Source organism: Hyaloscypha bicolor (assembly GCF_002865645.1).
Source record: "Hyaloscypha bicolor E unplaced genomic scaffold K444scaffold_117, whole genome shotgun sequence".
NCBI classification, from domain to species: domain Eukaryota; kingdom Fungi; phylum Ascomycota; class Leotiomycetes; order Helotiales; family Hyaloscyphaceae; genus Hyaloscypha; species Hyaloscypha bicolor.
In genome coordinates, this window is record NW_020194619.1 from 1,979,740 (window position 1) to 1,997,050 (window position 17,311).

The 17,311-nt window shown below is 43.4% G+C and overlaps 4 protein-coding genes across 4 annotated transcripts; 3 read left to right on the forward strand and 1 right to left on the reverse strand.

Annotated features, from left to right (window-relative positions):
* Positions 1–863: 863 nt before the first annotated feature.
* On the forward strand, positions 864–2,576 carry K444DRAFT_644881 (uncharacterized protein; the record flags this gene model as incomplete). Its single annotated transcript, XM_024885016.1, has 1 exon — positions 864–2,576. The coding sequence occupies one exon, from the start codon at positions 864–866 to the stop codon at positions 2,574–2,576; it is 1,713 nt and encodes a 570-aa protein (XP_024734191.1).
* Positions 2,577–3,557: 981 nt separating this feature from the next.
* K444DRAFT_632405 (uncharacterized protein) lies at positions 3,558–5,072 on the reverse strand (the record flags this gene model as incomplete). The annotated part of the gene is made up of 1 exon (XM_024883474.1): positions 3,558–5,072. The coding sequence occupies one exon, from the start codon at positions 5,070–5,072 to the stop codon at positions 3,558–3,560; it is 1,515 nt and encodes a 504-aa protein (XP_024734192.1).
* A 1,803-nt stretch (positions 5,073–6,875) lies between these two features.
* K444DRAFT_566282 (dynamin family protein-like protein) lies at positions 6,876–9,857 on the forward strand. Its single transcript, XM_024877125.1, has 2 exons — positions 6,876–9,307; positions 9,408–9,857. The coding sequence occupies exons 1-2, from the start codon at positions 7,238–7,240 to the stop codon at positions 9,648–9,650; spliced, it is 2,313 nt and encodes a 770-aa protein (XP_024734193.1). The 5' UTR covers positions 6,876–7,237; the 3' UTR covers positions 9,651–9,857.
* A 6,781-nt stretch (positions 9,858–16,638) lies between these two features.
* Positions 16,639–16,815, forward strand: K444DRAFT_492588 (uncharacterized protein; the record flags this gene model as incomplete). The annotated part of the gene is made up of 1 exon (XM_024873222.1): positions 16,639–16,815. A coding segment is annotated over one exon (177 nt), but the record flags the coding sequence as incomplete, so codon positions are not given.
* Positions 16,816–17,311: the final 496 nt, after the last annotated feature.

Consider the following 17,311-nt stretch of genomic DNA (forward strand, 5'->3'; position numbering starts at 1 on the left):
CATGGACGCCTCGCTGGGGTCCGTCTCGATAAGAAAGCCTATCACAACGTCACTGCACGCGGCAGCGTCAGAAGTCGGGATGCTGGCCACGGGTCTGCGCCAGCAAGTGAAACACCTGCAACTCTGCAACAGCAACACACCCCACGGGCGGCCAACTTGTCTCTGGATTCGCGCAGGTCTTGAAATCCTTTGTGCAAGATAACAAGATATATAAATATCAAAGAATCATGGGGCAGACCCTGAATCACTACTGCATCTCAGATACCTGTATATACTTCTATATGCGGACGCTTACGGCAGAGGCGTCTGGCGAGCCAGTGCTTGTTCGCTAGTGCGCACGTTTCCCGAAACAGCGATGACGAGAGGGGCACGCTGCAGCGTTTCCGGCACCTGAGCGGCACCCCCTCTGCCCTATCAACTCCCACGCTGTGGCAACGATTGGACGGCAGTCACGGCACGTCGACCCTGCTGCTCCACAGGGGCCTGGATCCTGGATTAATTCTGGATTCTGGCGATGCCTGTCTCGGGCGGCCGCCCAACACACCGTCGCCAGCTCGCTCCTGCGCCGGACCCTTCGGCAGCAAGTCAGCACTGCGCACCGCAGCTGGCAGCAGACCGACTCAGATTTATCAGCATCGTCAACGACTATGGTCACCGGCACAGCTGTAGTACCACGACCGCTATTAGTACTCGGGGATACCCTCACCTCTGTTTCCTTCTCTTTCGAACCTGATTCCGGCTGTGTCGACACGTTCGCTGCGTTGAACCCCCACCATTCGCTCCGCCGGTTGTCGACGAGCCCAATGATTTCCGTTCCTCGCTCCGCAGACCGATAGTAACGAGAGTCTCACGTACGCCTCGAGATGGTGTACCATCTGCGGCGGACGCTGATCGCCGTGGTCTTCTTTGTGCTCAGCTATGTTGCGCTGTCGGCGCTGCATTCGCATCTCGACCCGAATACCTCGAAGTCGGAGGAAGAGCGGGAGGACAATGTGTGGATCGCGACGTCGAAGTACTGGGTAGACCGGCAGGCATGTCGATACCTAGGTCTCTGCGGACTGGCCCATTACCGTCCTGATCCGGCGATGAAGCCATGGAACAGGAAGTCTGTGGTGAGGCACACGAACGACCAGATATTCCTGGGTGGGGATGATATTTATGCTGAATACTCCGATTGGGAGGACATAATTGATGATGGCAAGAATTCGCCGGACGAGTGGGAAGGGGATCCAAGGGTGCTGAAGGACGTCCCGCAGTTCGTGCTTGACCACGCTCCGCTGATACACCTCTATTCCGGCGAGCAGTTCTGGCCGTCTGATATTAACGAACACCTTATGTACACGACACCTTATATGAACCACACAACGATGAACATGACCAACGAGCGACACACCCTCTACAACCTAAAACGCCTCAACCAGAAAGTGAAGGGGAAATACTCTTTCATGGCTAGCAAAGAAGACGTTGAAGACCGTCCGGAATGGCTGGGAAGTCCATACAACAAGCCGGTCCCATACGATGATGATGACGGTGAAGTGGAAGAGATTGGAGAATACGAGTTCTCCGACGCCTCAGACCCGAAAGATGAAGACGTCGAATGGTGGGATCCATACCGATACGCTGAGGAACACAAGATCGCACTACCCCTCAAACCCCAAGAAGCCCCCGCATCCGACCTCAAAATCGATCTTCGCAAATCCAAGCGGACAACAGGACCCTCCTCCCGCAGAGCAAAGGCTAGCAATTTAGGACCAACGATGCCCAAACCAGGCGGCTACTCCCCCGCTCCAGCGACACTAGTAATGGTCGACAAAGGCAACGGCATCCTCGACGCCTTCTGGTTTTACTTCTACTCCTACAACCTGGGCACTACCGTCCTGAACATCCGGTTCGGGAATCACGTCGGCGATTGGGAACACAGTCTCATCCGGTTCAAGGACGGAGTTCCAAAAGCCGTGTTCTTCAGCGCTCACTCCGGCGGCCTCGCCTATTCTTACAACGCCGTTGAGAAAGGAAAGGGGAAAGGGAGGGATGGACGACCGGTGCTGTACAGCGCGTTGGGAAGTCACGCAATGTATGCCAGTCCAGGCTCTCACCCATACGTTCTGCCGTTCGGGTTACTCGCGGACGTCACAGACAAAGGACCGCTCTGGGATCCAGCGCTGAACTACATGGCATACCACTTCAACACATCAATTACCCACAACGCCGACGCGCACTCCATCTCCGCATCAGGCTCTCGCTCGCCAACACCATGGTCTCCAACCTCCCCCTTTCCATCCTCACCACACACCCTCTCCCCGTCGGAACTCGGGTCTAGCTTTCAACCAGCAAGCTGCAACCCAAAGGCGCCGTTAAGCTGGTGGTGGTACAACGGCCACTGGGGCGACAAATTCTACGACTTGGGTGATCGGAGACAGTGGCGCTTTGCAGGGCAGTATCACTACGTCAACGGACCTCTCGGTCCGCGATACAAGAACCTTGGCAGGTCGCGGCTCTGCCAGTCGCGCGGCTCGTGCCGGATCGTGGAGAGCTTGAACGAGGGGAAGAAGAAGAGTTGGCTGGGCAAGAAATAATCCGTTCATCCAGATAGAGAGAGAGAGAGAAGTCGGCGATTTAGAAAGAGGACTTTTAGATTTGGGCATTTGAGATTTGTTGATACGGGATTGGCGCACACACTCTTTTGAAGCATAGCAAAGCATAGCGAATGGAATGTCGGTTGGGTTTGGTAGATAGACGGAGCGGGCGCCAAATTTGGAGACCGGAATGGATTTAACGGGGTTTGACCCGGATTGGGGATGAATTGAATTGAATTGAATGAATGGACTGATTGGATCGGGGCGTTTCTCTTTCATATCTGCGATACCATCATACCTTGTACGTCTAAGTACTTCTAGACTTGCTTTCCCTTAGATCGCGGTGGGGAATTTTTCTGAGCATGTTTATAGGTCCGAGAACGGGGATGCTTTATCTATATATCATATCATATCATATCATCATGGCAATTTCAGGGTTCGCTGTGTGAGTTGGAAGCTTGAATTAATGTAGGGGCGGTTGATGCGGATGTGGAAAGGCGTCTTTTAAGGTAAGGTTCATGGGTAGTGGAGCTTAGAGTAGGTGATGGATAGTGCGTACTTGCTGTAACAGTTCTTGCGTCGATTCGATGGGGAAGAGTTATTCGCTCTAGAGATATGCGTACTCCGCATTCGTGCGCATCAAATCCAAATCTCGGAACTCGTGGATGGAGAAGTCGACTGAAGGGGTCTGGAAATGTTGCGCCGGGAAGGAGATGGGATTAAAGCCATGTCAGATACGAATAGTTTGAAGTGTTCACTGCTTGCTTGCTTTTAGGCTTCTGCTTCTGCTTCGGCACTCGTAGCTATTTCTTGATGGTGATGTGACGAGAATCGAGGATTCCAAGCGCACGAGGAGGAGATGGGGAATTGACCATTGCGGGAATTGCTAAGCTAAACTAACGAATAGAGCGATCTATCCCTTTTCTCCTCTGACCGCAAAGATGAAGGAGGACAATCCGTCCGTCAATCTCGCGTCAAGAATCAGGTCCCGGCTTCCCTACGTCTAAACTCCTCCCACTCCCTCGCAACACCCATCTGCAGCCCCCGCAAAACCTCCTCAGAGCCCTCCCCCTCCCTCTCCAACTCCCCCTCAATCACTGCACAATCTCGTTCAACCTGCACCAACCCACTCTCACCAGCAACCCCACATCCCTCCGGATCGCGTCTCACCTCGCTCTTGAACACCTCAAGCAACGCTTTCGCCTCCGTGAAAGCCCGTTTGCTCTTCCCCAGACTGTCCCATTTCCACGTCTGCAGGGAAAGCCGCAGGTTCGCCCGCAGCATGAAGATCCCGTTCGAGGTCAACGTGTCGTGGGTATAGTGTAGCTGGTACAGAGTGCATGGTGGCAGGATCAACGTGTCGCCTCGCACTAGCTCGATTCTGGTCACGTGTTTCGAGTCCGGGGTCCAGCCTGCGCCGGCGCCTTTATCTCTTCGTCTATTTCTTGCTGGTAGGAGAAAGTCTGAGAGTAGCGGGAGCGAGAGTGTGGTGTTGGGCAGAGAGGGGATGGAGATGTAGGAGCAGAGCACCGTGGTGGCGAGGCTGTCGGATGTTATGTTGGGGGTGCTGGATGGGGTTGGGGTTGTGCCTTCGATGGTCAGGAAGCAGGAGGTCCCCAGGGGCGAGAGGGTCCAGGGGGAGGTGAAGCCTTGTTCGGATAGCCGGAGGTATTTTAGGGAGTGGGAGAGGGTGGTGTAGTTGAAGAGGTAGTTTTCGGCGGGGACTGGGGGGAGGGGCACGTCGAGGTTGGAAAGCGTGGGGTGAAGTACTTGGGGGTTGGAGGTGGTGTTGATGCTGGGATAGGTTGCTTGAGGAGAGCCGACGGCAGTGGTGCTAGCCTCAGCTGTTGAAGTGGAGTCCCCGCCGTTGGCGACCAGATCGGTCCCTCCAGTCTCAGTGCCCTTGTTGACAATCTGGTCGGCTGCTCGGATACCGTCGACGTGAGTAGCATCGCGCTCAGACCTTTCTCTCAACCCACTGGATCCCTTCTGGCCTCGTCTTCCAAGCAACGTCGCTCCCTCGAGATGCAACTCCCCTGGCGCATTCCACACATGTTGCATAGCAGCCGCCGTCACCGCCGCGCTATGATTTCCGTACCCCTTCTGCCCTGATACAACCGTCGTAGTGTTGCCACCATTGGATGTTCCGTCCACGTGGGTATTGTCACCTTTGTCAACACTCGCCCCGGCGGCTTGAGCTTCCTCTTGCCTAACGCCACTAAGTTCAGTCGCCTTCGCCTTTGCTTCGATGGCAGCGATAGCTTCATTGAGGAACGTAGCCTCCTTTGCGACAGGAGGTGGGAGGACATCGAGTTCGGTGAGGACGTTCCACGAATGTGGTAGGTATCCATCAGGTGCCCTGGTCGTCGACATCTCACCCTGAATATGCCTTGCCTTGCCTGTTGAGACGAGATGTTGGAACACTTCCTGGTAGGTCAAGTGTGGGCATGTGGTGCGCCACGGTGGGCTTCGAAGCAGGACGATGCGGGTAGCCATCGTGGAGGAGGATGGGGTGATGTTTTGGTTAGTTGGGAATAGTGGCCGAAGAAAGGAAAGATGGATGATATGGAGAAAGATCGAAGGGCGTGAGGCTTTGGCAGAAAGTGAATTTCAAAATGGAGGCTTCTCATCAAATCTAAGCTGATTGAGAAGAACGTGACGAGGCGCGAAAGAGAATGTAATTCTACTCAGCCACTTTTCTACGGTCAATCGTAGCTCATTCTGGTAGTTGAGCAGCTTCGGGTAGGGATAAAGCCTTTGCTCTCTCGCCAGCCCAATACAAATATACAATATCTCCCTCTCCATGAATAAGCCACCGGTACAGAAAATATCCGTGACATTCACGAACTTGTGGACAGCTCCCGGTGGTATAATTATCGTGTCGCCTCTGCGAAGGAGGACTGTCTCGACATTTGCTGCTTGAGGTTTCCACAGTGCCAGCCCTGCAGGGTTCGCGATGCATCGTTCGTAGTTTACTGATAAATAAAGAGTATTTGGAGCCCTGTCGTCCTTTTGGAAGAATTCTTCAGCAGTAGGCGGATGCGCGTTGTCATTCTCGACCGTCAGCCACGAAGTAGAGCCCCACGGAGCAACATGCCAGTCAGTCTCGAAACCAGTTTGGGTGAGCTGCTGATACTTGATCTGAGTTCTTGTGTCTTCCACTGTGTGCGTCGTAGAGCCTGTGGAGAAGATGGAATTGAAACCATTCTTGGCCGCTTATCTGAGTAGAGTTGAGGTTGGTTTGGAAAAGACCAAAGTCGTGCGCTGAAAATTTAAATAGAAGCAGAAGTGCAGATAGTACCGCAGAGGTAACAGTTTGAGACAAAGCAAAGTACCGGACAGTTTAGCAAAGGGTATTGATTGAATCGAAGAGAAACAACTGTGCCAGATCATTTTGAAGATGAGACGTGAAACTGCAGCGAGCTTCGCTGCTCTTCCACCATAATGAACATCCATGATGCTAGAATATTGGCAAGTCCGGAAGGGAACAATAACTCAGGCATCAAAACTTGAGAATGAAATTAATCCAATTGAAACTCGAATCTTTTCGTAGCCCAGGGAATGCACTGGAATAACTTGCCACGGAGATCGTCACCGGCGGGGTGGCGCGAGTGTTGGTTTTGTGGCTGGGCTCACAAGCCATGTAAAAAACGCCTTGATGCCTGTGGCCTCGGCCATGGTCATGCCGGCCGAGTGAATCGTCGGCTTGCGACATGAGCTGAGATGGCATTCGGTTTGGTTTTTTTGATGGGATAAACATGTGAAAAGAAGTGAAGTGAAGTGCAAGATGAAAGCAAGAAGTGATGCAGGCGGTGGAGCCTAACTGGTAAGGTTACACTAAAACTAGCGTGGGGGCTTCGAAGCCCTTGCAGCTTCTCGTTTGACAACCCTCCCCCTGCTTTCATCGTCAGGGAACGAGGACGAGGTTTTCCATCAAGGACTCTAAGGCTCCCTTTCTGCATTTCCTATTCTGTTTCTTGACATCGCGAGTCATGTGTCAGAAACCTGATCCTGTTCACAAAGAGATCTCGCTGTTTTGAACCACCTCAGCGGGCTGGACGTTTTGGCTCAGGGTGGCGGAAAGTGGCTTCCACAAACATGAGATGGGGTCCCAATTCGTTGCGTTCATGCACCATCGTTGTAGAATCTGTTTCCATCTCTGTAATGTTTGTCCGATAATCGAATCTGAGATATATCGATTGACAGTCCTCAACTAGGCAAGGGGCGGATGGTTTCGAGCGCGCTTCCAAATTTTCGCTTGGAACTTTTCCGTCAGAAAACCTCGAAAGGTCCCTTCTCGCAGCTTCTGTTGTTGGTTCTCGAGCTGAGACGGCGACCCCACAAAGGGCCAGCCAATTGCAACCGATCAGCCGGCGAGCAATTCTGAGTATATCTTGCTACCCGTTGGCTGCCTGCTTGCAAGGTCTGTTGGTGGCTGCCTCCAGTTCTGCATGAATCAGCCTTTCCCTGCCACTAGCCGCAGTGACCTTTACCATGGCCAATCTTCCCCAAAAGGTTCCCATGGCCGTCGCCTCCCTACTTTCAATATTTAATCGACTTCCTTCCTCTTTCCCAGACTCATCAACAGAAATCAATCAAGTCGCTACTGAGCTCAGAACAAATTGCCTCTTCCAGCCACAGCAACCCACAAATCCACGGCCATGCCATCCGAGTCTACACCTGTTGGGCAAGCCACTACGGCAAACGGAGTCGTAACTCCAGTCGAGGGTGATCAAAAGATCAAAGGCACGAAACAAGGCCGTCGAGGTGCCGTTGATCTCAGCACCACCTCCTCCCTCGAGGACCTCCAAACGGATGAACAACGTCGAATTCTTGACACCGTTGCACAAGTCCGAAAATGCGGGCTTGAAAGCATTCTATCGCTTCCTCAACTTGTAGTCTGTGGCGATCAATCAGCGGGCAAGAGCTCCGTGCTTGAGGCTTTGACGGAGATCCCTTTCCCTCGAAGCGACAACCTGTGCACCAGATTTGCAACGGAAATCATCCTTCGCCGGGCTCCCTCCGACTCGCTCACGATCAAAGTTATTCCCGATGATCAGCGACCCGTTCATGAACAGATTAAAATCAAAGCTTTCGAGGAGTCAATCACTGATTTCGAGGACCTTCCAAGAATCATGGGTCTGGCAATGAAAATCATGGGAATGGATCCAGAGTCTCAAAGTGACACTCCTCTTGGCGCATTCGCTCGCGACGTCTTGAGCATCACTATTGAGGGGCCAAACAGACCACAATTGACGCTTGTCGATATTCCTGGACTCATCGCCAATGCAACCAAGGGTGTCACTGAAGCTGATGTGAAGATGGTGGCTGAGATTACCGATCATTACATCTCACAGCCGCGAACAATTTGTCTGGCTGTGATATCTGCCACCAATGATCATGCTAACCAGCCAATTCTCACAAGGGTGAGAAAATATGACCCTGAAGGTGACCGCACTTTGGGTATCATCACCAAGCCAGATCGCCTCCCACCTGGATCCGGAAGCGAGAATGCCTTCATCTCATTGGCAAGAAACGAAGATGTCTTCTTCAAGCTTGGATGGCATGTCCTCAAGAATCGGAAATTCGAAGAACAAGACTGCAGTTTGAGAGATCGAAATTTTGCTGAGAGCACTTTCTTTCGCACGTCTAACTTCAACGTCTTGCCCAAGGAGTCAGTCGGCATTGATGAGTTGAGAAAACGTTTGAGCCGCTTGTTATTCGAACATGTTAAGCAAGAACTCCCAAAGCTTCGCCAAGATCTTGAGAACGCTCTTACGGAAGCTAATACTCAACTTGATGTCATGGGAAGCTGCCGTTCATCACCAGCGGAGTGCAAGGCATACCTTTCACAGCTGAGTCAGGACATCTACGACGTCTCAAAAGCTGCTGTTGATGGGCATTACGAAGGAGATTACTTTCACGGGGAAATCACTGATGAGGAGTTCAAAGACGAAGATGAATCGCCAGTCTCTATTTCTCGCATTCGAGCCGTTGTTCAGAACCTCAACACCGAATTCTCCGAAACGTTCCGACGGGTCGCACACAAGTACCACATCGATCTCGATAACGACGGCTGGTCTGGTTTCGACCCGAACTGTGCAGATGGACTCAGTGATCGCCTTGGAAAGACGCAGATTACACCTATCCGATGGACAAAGGAGATGGCTCTAAAATGGGTTGCAAACGTTCTCGCTCGTACCCGTGGCCGCGAACTGGTTGGAAACTACAACCCTCTCCTTGTCGGCGAGCTCTTTTGGGAACAGTCTTCCAAGTGGCAACTTATTGCTGTCGACCACATTGAATGCGTCGCCGATCAATGCAGCAAATTTCTTAAAACTCTCCTTCACGACAAATGCCCGAAGGATGTCGAGTCTCGTTTGTGGGATAGCAAGATCCATGATGCGCTTAAGGAACGCAGTCGTCTGGCGAGCGAGGAACTTGCGAAGATCATGGAGGATATCAAAGGCTATCCTATCAACTACAATCACTACTACACCGACACCATCAAGAGCCGTCGACAAAATCGCCAACGCATTGCCATCAAGGAGACAGCCGAGAAAGCAAGCAAGACGACAAGGCACCCAGAGGAAGTGGTTTTTGAGAGCCCAGTAGTAACGACGACTGTTGATATCGACCAATTTGTTCAGACATTGGCCGAGGACAATGATTCCAACATGGAGAACTTCAGCTGTGAAGAAGCTCTTGACTGTTTGTTTGCAATTTACAAGGTTCGTCCATGATCCCCGTCCTTCCCCTCCCCCTCCCCTTTACTCTTCAGTGTACCCTCATCCATCTTCTCTCTCTCCCTTGCTAACACATGTCATGCAGGTTTCACAAAAGACCTTCATCGCCAACATCACCACTCAAGTCATCGAACGCCATATCGTCCGCGGCCTCCAGAATATCTTCTCTCCCGTCGTCGTGAACGCGATGTCGGATGTCGAAGTCGAGGCTATTGCCTCTGAGCCACTGAGTGCGAAGAGACAGAGAGAGTTCTTGGAGGAGAGGATCAAGAAGTTGACGGATGGACATGAAATTTTCAGGGGGGTGATGGGGAGTGGTGGGAAGTAGGTTGTTTGAAGAGATTGGTAGTTGTGGTTTGGGGTTGGATTGAGTTTATATTGTTATGGGTTTTTGGGTTGGGATAGACAAGTTTGATTTGATTTGGGTTGTTGATGATTTGCCGGTTTAGTTAATGTCGCTCTTTCAATTCCAAAGAACTTTGGACTGCTTTTTTCAGTTTTAAAGTACACGCCAACTCGCCGTTGAACAGTCTCCTATCCGCACCCCTATAGTAATAATTAGTAAAACTAATTTATTATTAAATATTACAGCGAACATTACCCCAGCATGCACGCAGTGTGTCAAAAAAAAAATCAAGGCTAGTTAATTATAGTTGATTATGATTTGATTAAGTAGATTTTGACTTGATTTGATTTGATTATGATTATAATTAATTATAATCAACTATAATTATCACGTGATACTAAGAAAACTTGAATTTCTCAAGTAACTTAAATAATTATTAAATAACTAACAGCTATATTAATAAGATATAAACAAAGCTTATAAAATACATATAAGAGTATAAAGCTAGTCTAAATCTGGTATAAAAAACTGGTTATCCTCCTTGGAAACCTCTTCTTTATCTTTTTTATTCTTATTTTCTGCTTTTTTTATTCCTTCCTACTTTGAGGGATATTAAGATTAATTAAAGATTATTGAGACATTTTCGAATATATCGAGTAAAAATAAGTAAGTTTATAGTCAAAAGCTTCTTAATTGGAGCTATAGTTATTGGGGTATTTATATATAAAATAAGAGGAAAGGAAATAACTTGAGGAAAATTACTTATTTACATATAAAACCTCTAGAATCTAGAAGATTCTTTAATAAGCGTCTAATTAGATATAACCCCCTAATATTAAAGCGCCCATTTGTGAGAGGGCCTATTTTTAACTATTTTATTTATAATAATAAGATTTATGAGGTAGCGAGAAATTACGAGAAAATCGAGGAGGTTTTAGCGCTTTCGGCTAGTGCCGCTTCGCTTGCCAAGCGGCACGATACCCGATTTAGTAAGGAGCACCTTAAGCGATACCGGATACGGGCTAGCCTAAGCCTTATTTTAGCCTTATTTCGCTTTTCTAATCTCCGAGCGTACGTACACGGTCACGTGACTAAATAATCAACTATAATCAATTATAGTTGATTATAGTTGATTATAGTTGATTATGATTTGATTAAGTAGATTTTGACTTGATTTGATTTGATTCAGAGGCGATAATCAAATCAAGCTAAATCATTTGACACACTGCATGCACGTCACCCAATATCGGCTCCTCCCTTTCCGCCACAAGAAACCATAGACCAAGTCGCGATACAATATCATCTCAATCTCCAACCCAAAACTAACTTCAATCTTTTGTGCTTTCCTCGAAATGCAATACCGGCTATCGGGCGTGGGTATTATGGCGACGCGTTAGTTCGTTAATGTCAATTTCCTGCAATGCGACAAGATCCTTTAAAAAGATTATATTCCCGGAAGAGACCGCACATTCTTACGAAGAAGAAGAGGGAATAAGGTGGACAGTCGAGGGCTTGAAAGAAAGCCTGCAAAACAAGTCATGCTATTTTCATAAAGTTACCTTTGGCTCTAGTTATGTTGGCTTTGCTATTTGGACTTGAGAGTCTGGCAGTGAAATAACGAGACAAAAGGCAACATTAGACGAGAAACGAAAAAAATTGCTTGGTCAAAAAAACAAATAAAGTAAGACTGCGACTATTACCTTAATACAATCTAACTGCTCCTTATTAGGGCCTAATACAATATTAGTGGCACTAGAGCATTGACGGAATCGTATTAGATATATGCTACTGCGGCAGGGCTGCAATATGGCAGACAACTATAGTCGGAATTCTTTTGCTATAGTATCCCCCGATGGAGTTCCATTATACAAAGTGTAGCAGATTCGACTTCAAAACTACAGGGGAGGTATGGACAGAGCATGGTACCTTCACTAGTATATTTCGAGAATCAAGACCGTTGATAGAGGAGTATGCTAGACAAGAGAAGCAAACTGAATTTGTTAACACCTAAATCCAAATATCGACCTGAGTCCAATCCTCATATAAAATAATAACAGTAAGTAGTTGGTAAGAACAGGTACAAAACAACCAATAAACCATCAGTAAAGACAGGTACAAACACTCCAACACCAATTAGCAAAATAACAGATCCTAAAGCCCATCCTATCTCTCTATCCGCAACGATAATTCTGCTGGTGTTCAGCGCCTTGTTGTGGAATACAAACATTAAAGAGTGCAACTGATAGCAAAAATGCATAAGGAAAAAGATGTAAGAATCTCTCTAGTATGTAGTCTCGAAGCATCTGATTTTGGCAACCCAGTGTTCGTTGTCCCCGACCCCGTGGTAGTAGGAGTTGTGGTGAGCGCGGATGTGGCAAGAAGCGGATAGATGTTGGCGGAGAGGCTCCCATTTTGCCTGGGTATCTCACCGTATTGGCAAAGGATTCCCGTATCAACGTCTGCGAGAATTTCCGTCTCAGTCCTATTCCAATCCATTGCGGCATCGTATTTGATGATTGGGGCTAGATATCATTCACCGATTAGTGGAAGTTCAGAAAGTTCGCAAAAAAACCCCAAAAAAGAGCCACTTCAGAAAGATATCTAGATTCTCACCCAAAACCGTAGTCGCATTCCCCAAAACCCCAATGCAATACTTCAACATATGCGCATATGCATTATATAGCGGATCCCACTGGTCCCGACAAGTCGTCAACTGTATCAGCCGGAACTGGTCGGGTTCTGAGCAGTGACTCCAAAAGCAATTCTGATTGAGGTTCAGTCCTGTCCCCACGCAATTTTTGAAGTCCTCAACATTCCAACCCGGGTCGCACCACTGCTTCATTGTGTAGCCACTACAGTTTCTCCCATATATGTTGTCACTGCCTCCATCCAATGGGCCGAGAGGGGGCACCCGGCAGGAAGCACAGGCGGGGGAGATATTCAACGCTTCCGACCATTCTTTCACTGTCGGGAATTTCGCGGGATCAGGTGTTCCCGTTGTCAAGGAGGTTGCGAGAAGGACTGTGATGAGAATTGGTAGTAGCATGGCTCGGAATCGAAGGTTTTGAGATGGAAGTTGAGTCCCGCGCAACTTGTGGAAAGAATGTCAGGAAATGGACACTAGGCCATTCTTCCACAAAATATATCCACCAATCAAGTAGATGCCGTTTGGGCAAATTGTCATATCCAAAAAGGAGATAGGGAAGTGTTTGTGGCGGCTAAGGCTAAGATATATTGATCTGCCAAGCCAATAACGCTCGTGCCAAGCAACGACAAAACAAATTACAAAGTAACGAACCCAGCAGCAACTCTCTCCTTGAATGAGACCTTCATGCTCTGCCCCCGGCGATTACCCATGACATAACGTGGATCTATTTTCATGAGGGTCCAGTTCGGCATACTTGGGAGCCTGTTTGGGCTCCCCAGGGATCATCGCCAAAACTTGATAGGAATGAAATGAAAACACCCTATTTTGTGTCCAACCTGGTTGGAGATCAAACACGTGAGTGAGTAGGGGGTACTGCTCAGGCTCGAGGGCGATTAGCCCCTGAGTACTGTAGAGGCGGTGAGCCTACTAACCGGCCTGGGGGTGAAGAAAAAAAAAGTTGTGTTCAACTACCGGAAGTATAACAGGCTTCCTACCGGATATCCGAATATCTTTAAGATAACAGATCTGAGTTTCTAACTTCTCTAGATCCTCTCTCTATTATATCTCTACTTCTAACTCAATAATATAATAGCGAGCCGCTACTAATTTCTCTATTATTATCCTACTAGCCAGTTCTAGAGATATCTAAGTTCTATTTCCTTCTCCTAATTAGGTAGTATAAAGAGTACCTAATTAGGTACTCCCCTGGATATCCGGCTGGGTTATTCTAGTAGTAGTAGAGGCGCTTCTTCTAGTTAATACTCCAGCTATTAATAATTTTATCTATTAATAGCTTGATTATCTTGTAACAGTATATCAAATGAATAGAGTAAAATAGAATAACGGCCGTTACTCTTATTTTATTCAAGCTAAAAACCCGTTACTCTTATTTTATTCATATATTATTCAAGTTATTCATAAATATTCATAAATAACTTGAATAACGCACGTGATCTGTATACGTAATAGGGCTAGCTTAATCAGGTAAGGCTTCGGGGGGGCCCGCACCTAGCATCACCTAGCGCCACCTCGCTAGCCAATCAGGCGGTAGTGGCGCTTGGTAAGCGAATCGAACCTCAGCGATATTTCCAGAACCACCGTAAATTACGATTATATTAAATTACTAATATAAGAGATAAAAATTAGAAATCGAAGGACTAGAATCTTCGGGCTAAGGCAAATCTTTGTAATTAGAAGAATTATAAAGCAGACTTTAGAATATTAGAACTTTCTATAAGAATATATCGTTTTCCTCGATTTTACTTCTTTCTCATACTTTAACTACTTACAAAAAATCAACTATTACTCTTATTATATTACTTTATATTACATATATTCTTATATATACTTAATATACTCGAAAATGTCTCAAGACTCCTTAATTAAGCTTAATATAAGTCAAAATCACCCCGATTTCGAATTAAAACCACTCGATAAGCAAGCTTCTCTTTTTAAGAAAGGCTATTTAAAAAAGATACTAAATCCTATACAAGAGAATAGTAAGGATCTTCGTATGTATACTATTAAGTATATGGTTAAAGGGTATTTGTAAGTTAATATATTAATTTTTAATTAATTTTTTACTAATTAATTTATAGTAAAACATGGCTTAATTAACGAATATATACTCCTATAAGTAATTATTACTCTCATTTTCGATATGTATATAGGTTTATAGACCTTCAAAGTCTTAAAAATAATAATAATAATAATAAATTATTCTATTATTAATAAAAAAGAAATATTTACTAATATATTTAATAGGTAAAAGCGAAGCTTCTAGTCAAGTCTCATAAATAACTATAACTAGCCTTTTTAATAAGCAATCCGGACAGCGAGAAGAAAGCTTTACTACTAATTACTTTAAGAAATTATTATTAAACTTTATTAATAATAATAATATCTCTTTTCGGGCTATTACTATTCCGAGCTTTAAAAAGCTAATATCTTATTTAAATTAATAAGCTTCTATTATATTATCCCTTATATATATATACTAATATTTAATAGTCAAGTACCTCCTATATACTCGAAGGTTCTTATAGATAAGCTTAATTTATACTATATCGAAAAGAGTTTAAATATTAAAGAAGAATTAAAAGAGAATATTAATTCTTAAAGAACCTTCTCTATTACTTTAGATGCTTGGACAAGTATAAATCAAAAGGCATTCCTTGGAATTACTATATAAGTTTATATATTCTTATAATTATTAAGTAAAATTTATACTAATATATTATTAGATACTTTATAAATAAGGATTTTAAATTAAAATCTTATTTATTAGCTATAAAAGATTTAAGTAATATTTACTCTAGTATTTATATGCTTTCTGTTTTATTAGAAGCCTTAAAACAATATAATATCGAATATAATATTACTAGGTAAGTAATTTAAAATAATTATTAAATAATTACTAATATATATTATTTAGTATTACTCGAGATAATACTAGTTCAAACGATACCTTATTAAAGGCTTTTATAAAGCATTATAATAAAGAAGGCATTAAATTTCAAGGAGATATCCCTTATATAGCTTATATATTAAATCTAGTAGTTCAAGATATTTTAAAAGCTCTTATTAAGAATAATTATAATATTTCTTATTCTACAGATTTATACGAGCAAGAAATAAAAGAACTTGAAGATAGAGAAGAAGAAGAAGGAGAACAAGTAATAAGTAAGTTTCCTATATAATTTATAAGAGGTTTATTAATAAATTTTAGATTTATCGATTTGGAGAAGGGTTAGAAAGACTATTATAGGTCTTAAATATAACTAAGAAAACCGACGGTTATTAGAAGCTCAAATTAAAGCTTTTAATATAGAAAATACTCGATTCCCTTAACTTGGTAAGTAATTAATTTTTTAATTTTTTAATTTTATTATTATTAATTAATACTAATTATTTATAGATCAAAAAATACGGTGGTCTTCGACTTACTATATATTAAAGAACTTTTTATATATATATAAAGCTATTGAAGTAGTTATTAATAGCTCTAATTCGAAGGCTTTTAAAAATAAAAGTCTAGTTTTAACTAATATTAAAATTACTTATTTAAATAATATTTTAAATATAATTTCAATATTTGTTAAAGCTACGACTAAGTTACAAGCCGAAAATTATCCGACTATATATTATATTATACCTGAGGTATATAAAATATATAATAAACTTGAAAATTTTAAAAAGGAATTTAAAGTAAGTCTTTTCTTAAATTCTTCTTATATTATTAATAATATTATACTAATTTTTAATAGGATAAAGCATTTACAGATGCTATAGATAAGGGTATAGCTAAGCTTCGAAAATATTATCCTAAAACAGGCGTTTTAGATAATAAAAATAAAGCTTTATATATGGCTCTTATTCTTAATCCTCGAATTAAACAAGAAGGATTAACTAGTATTGGCTTATCTAGCGGTATATCTTCGGATATACATAATAGATTAAATACTAATTATAATGTATAAGTAATTCCTTTTATTAGTTTTTAATAAATTAATAAATTAATAACTAATATTTAAATTTAGATATAAATACGATTATAATATATCTCAAGCTATATCTAATAGCTCGGATATTAGTATAGCCGATTCCGATTCCGATTCCGATTCCGATAACTCGGATATATATATTACTAATTCGATCTCTAAAATAGAGGACGAGTTAATAACTTATTTAGAAGAAAAAAGAGAAGATAAAAAAGTAAGTAAGATTTATTTAAATTCTATTAAATAATTATCCGATATTTTCTTAATATTTTTTAATATATTAGTACTAATATATATATAGACTAAGCCCTTAGACTATTAGAAGTCTAATGCCGCTAGATTCCCCGTTTTAGCTTTAATAGCTAGGAAATATTTAGGAATTCCGGCTTCCTTGGCAGCTAGTGAGAGGTTTTTCTCTCAAGGTGCCCTTATTATATCTAAATTACATAATAGACTTAATAAGAGTACTTTTGAGATAATAGCTTGCTTAAAAAGCTGGGGGATATTTAAAGATAAATTAGAAGAGGCTAAGGAAAAAGAGAAAAAGGGAGAGAAAAAACAAGATTTTAAGGAGAATAATCAGTTTATTATTATAGAAAATTGATATTTAAGTAGCCTTATATAAGTTCTAGCTTAGCTTATATAAGCCTGCTTAATAGGTGCTTTAGTTCTTTTTTAAAAAATTTAAATATATATTGATTTCTAATGATCCCGTGACTTCCACGTGACTTCCACGTAATTATTTATGAATAATTATTCTATTTTACTCAAGTTTTTTTAAGCTACTCGTTACTTATATTTTATTTAAGTTATTTATAAATATTTATAAATAACTTGAATAACTTGAATAATCCTTTAATATACTATCTTGTAATAAACTACTTCCTAAAGGTTAGATTAATTAGAATATAAGGTATATAATAGCAGGGTAATATATAAGTAATTAAGGTAAGTAAGCTATAAAGTAATACTTATAAGTATAACTAATTCCAAGA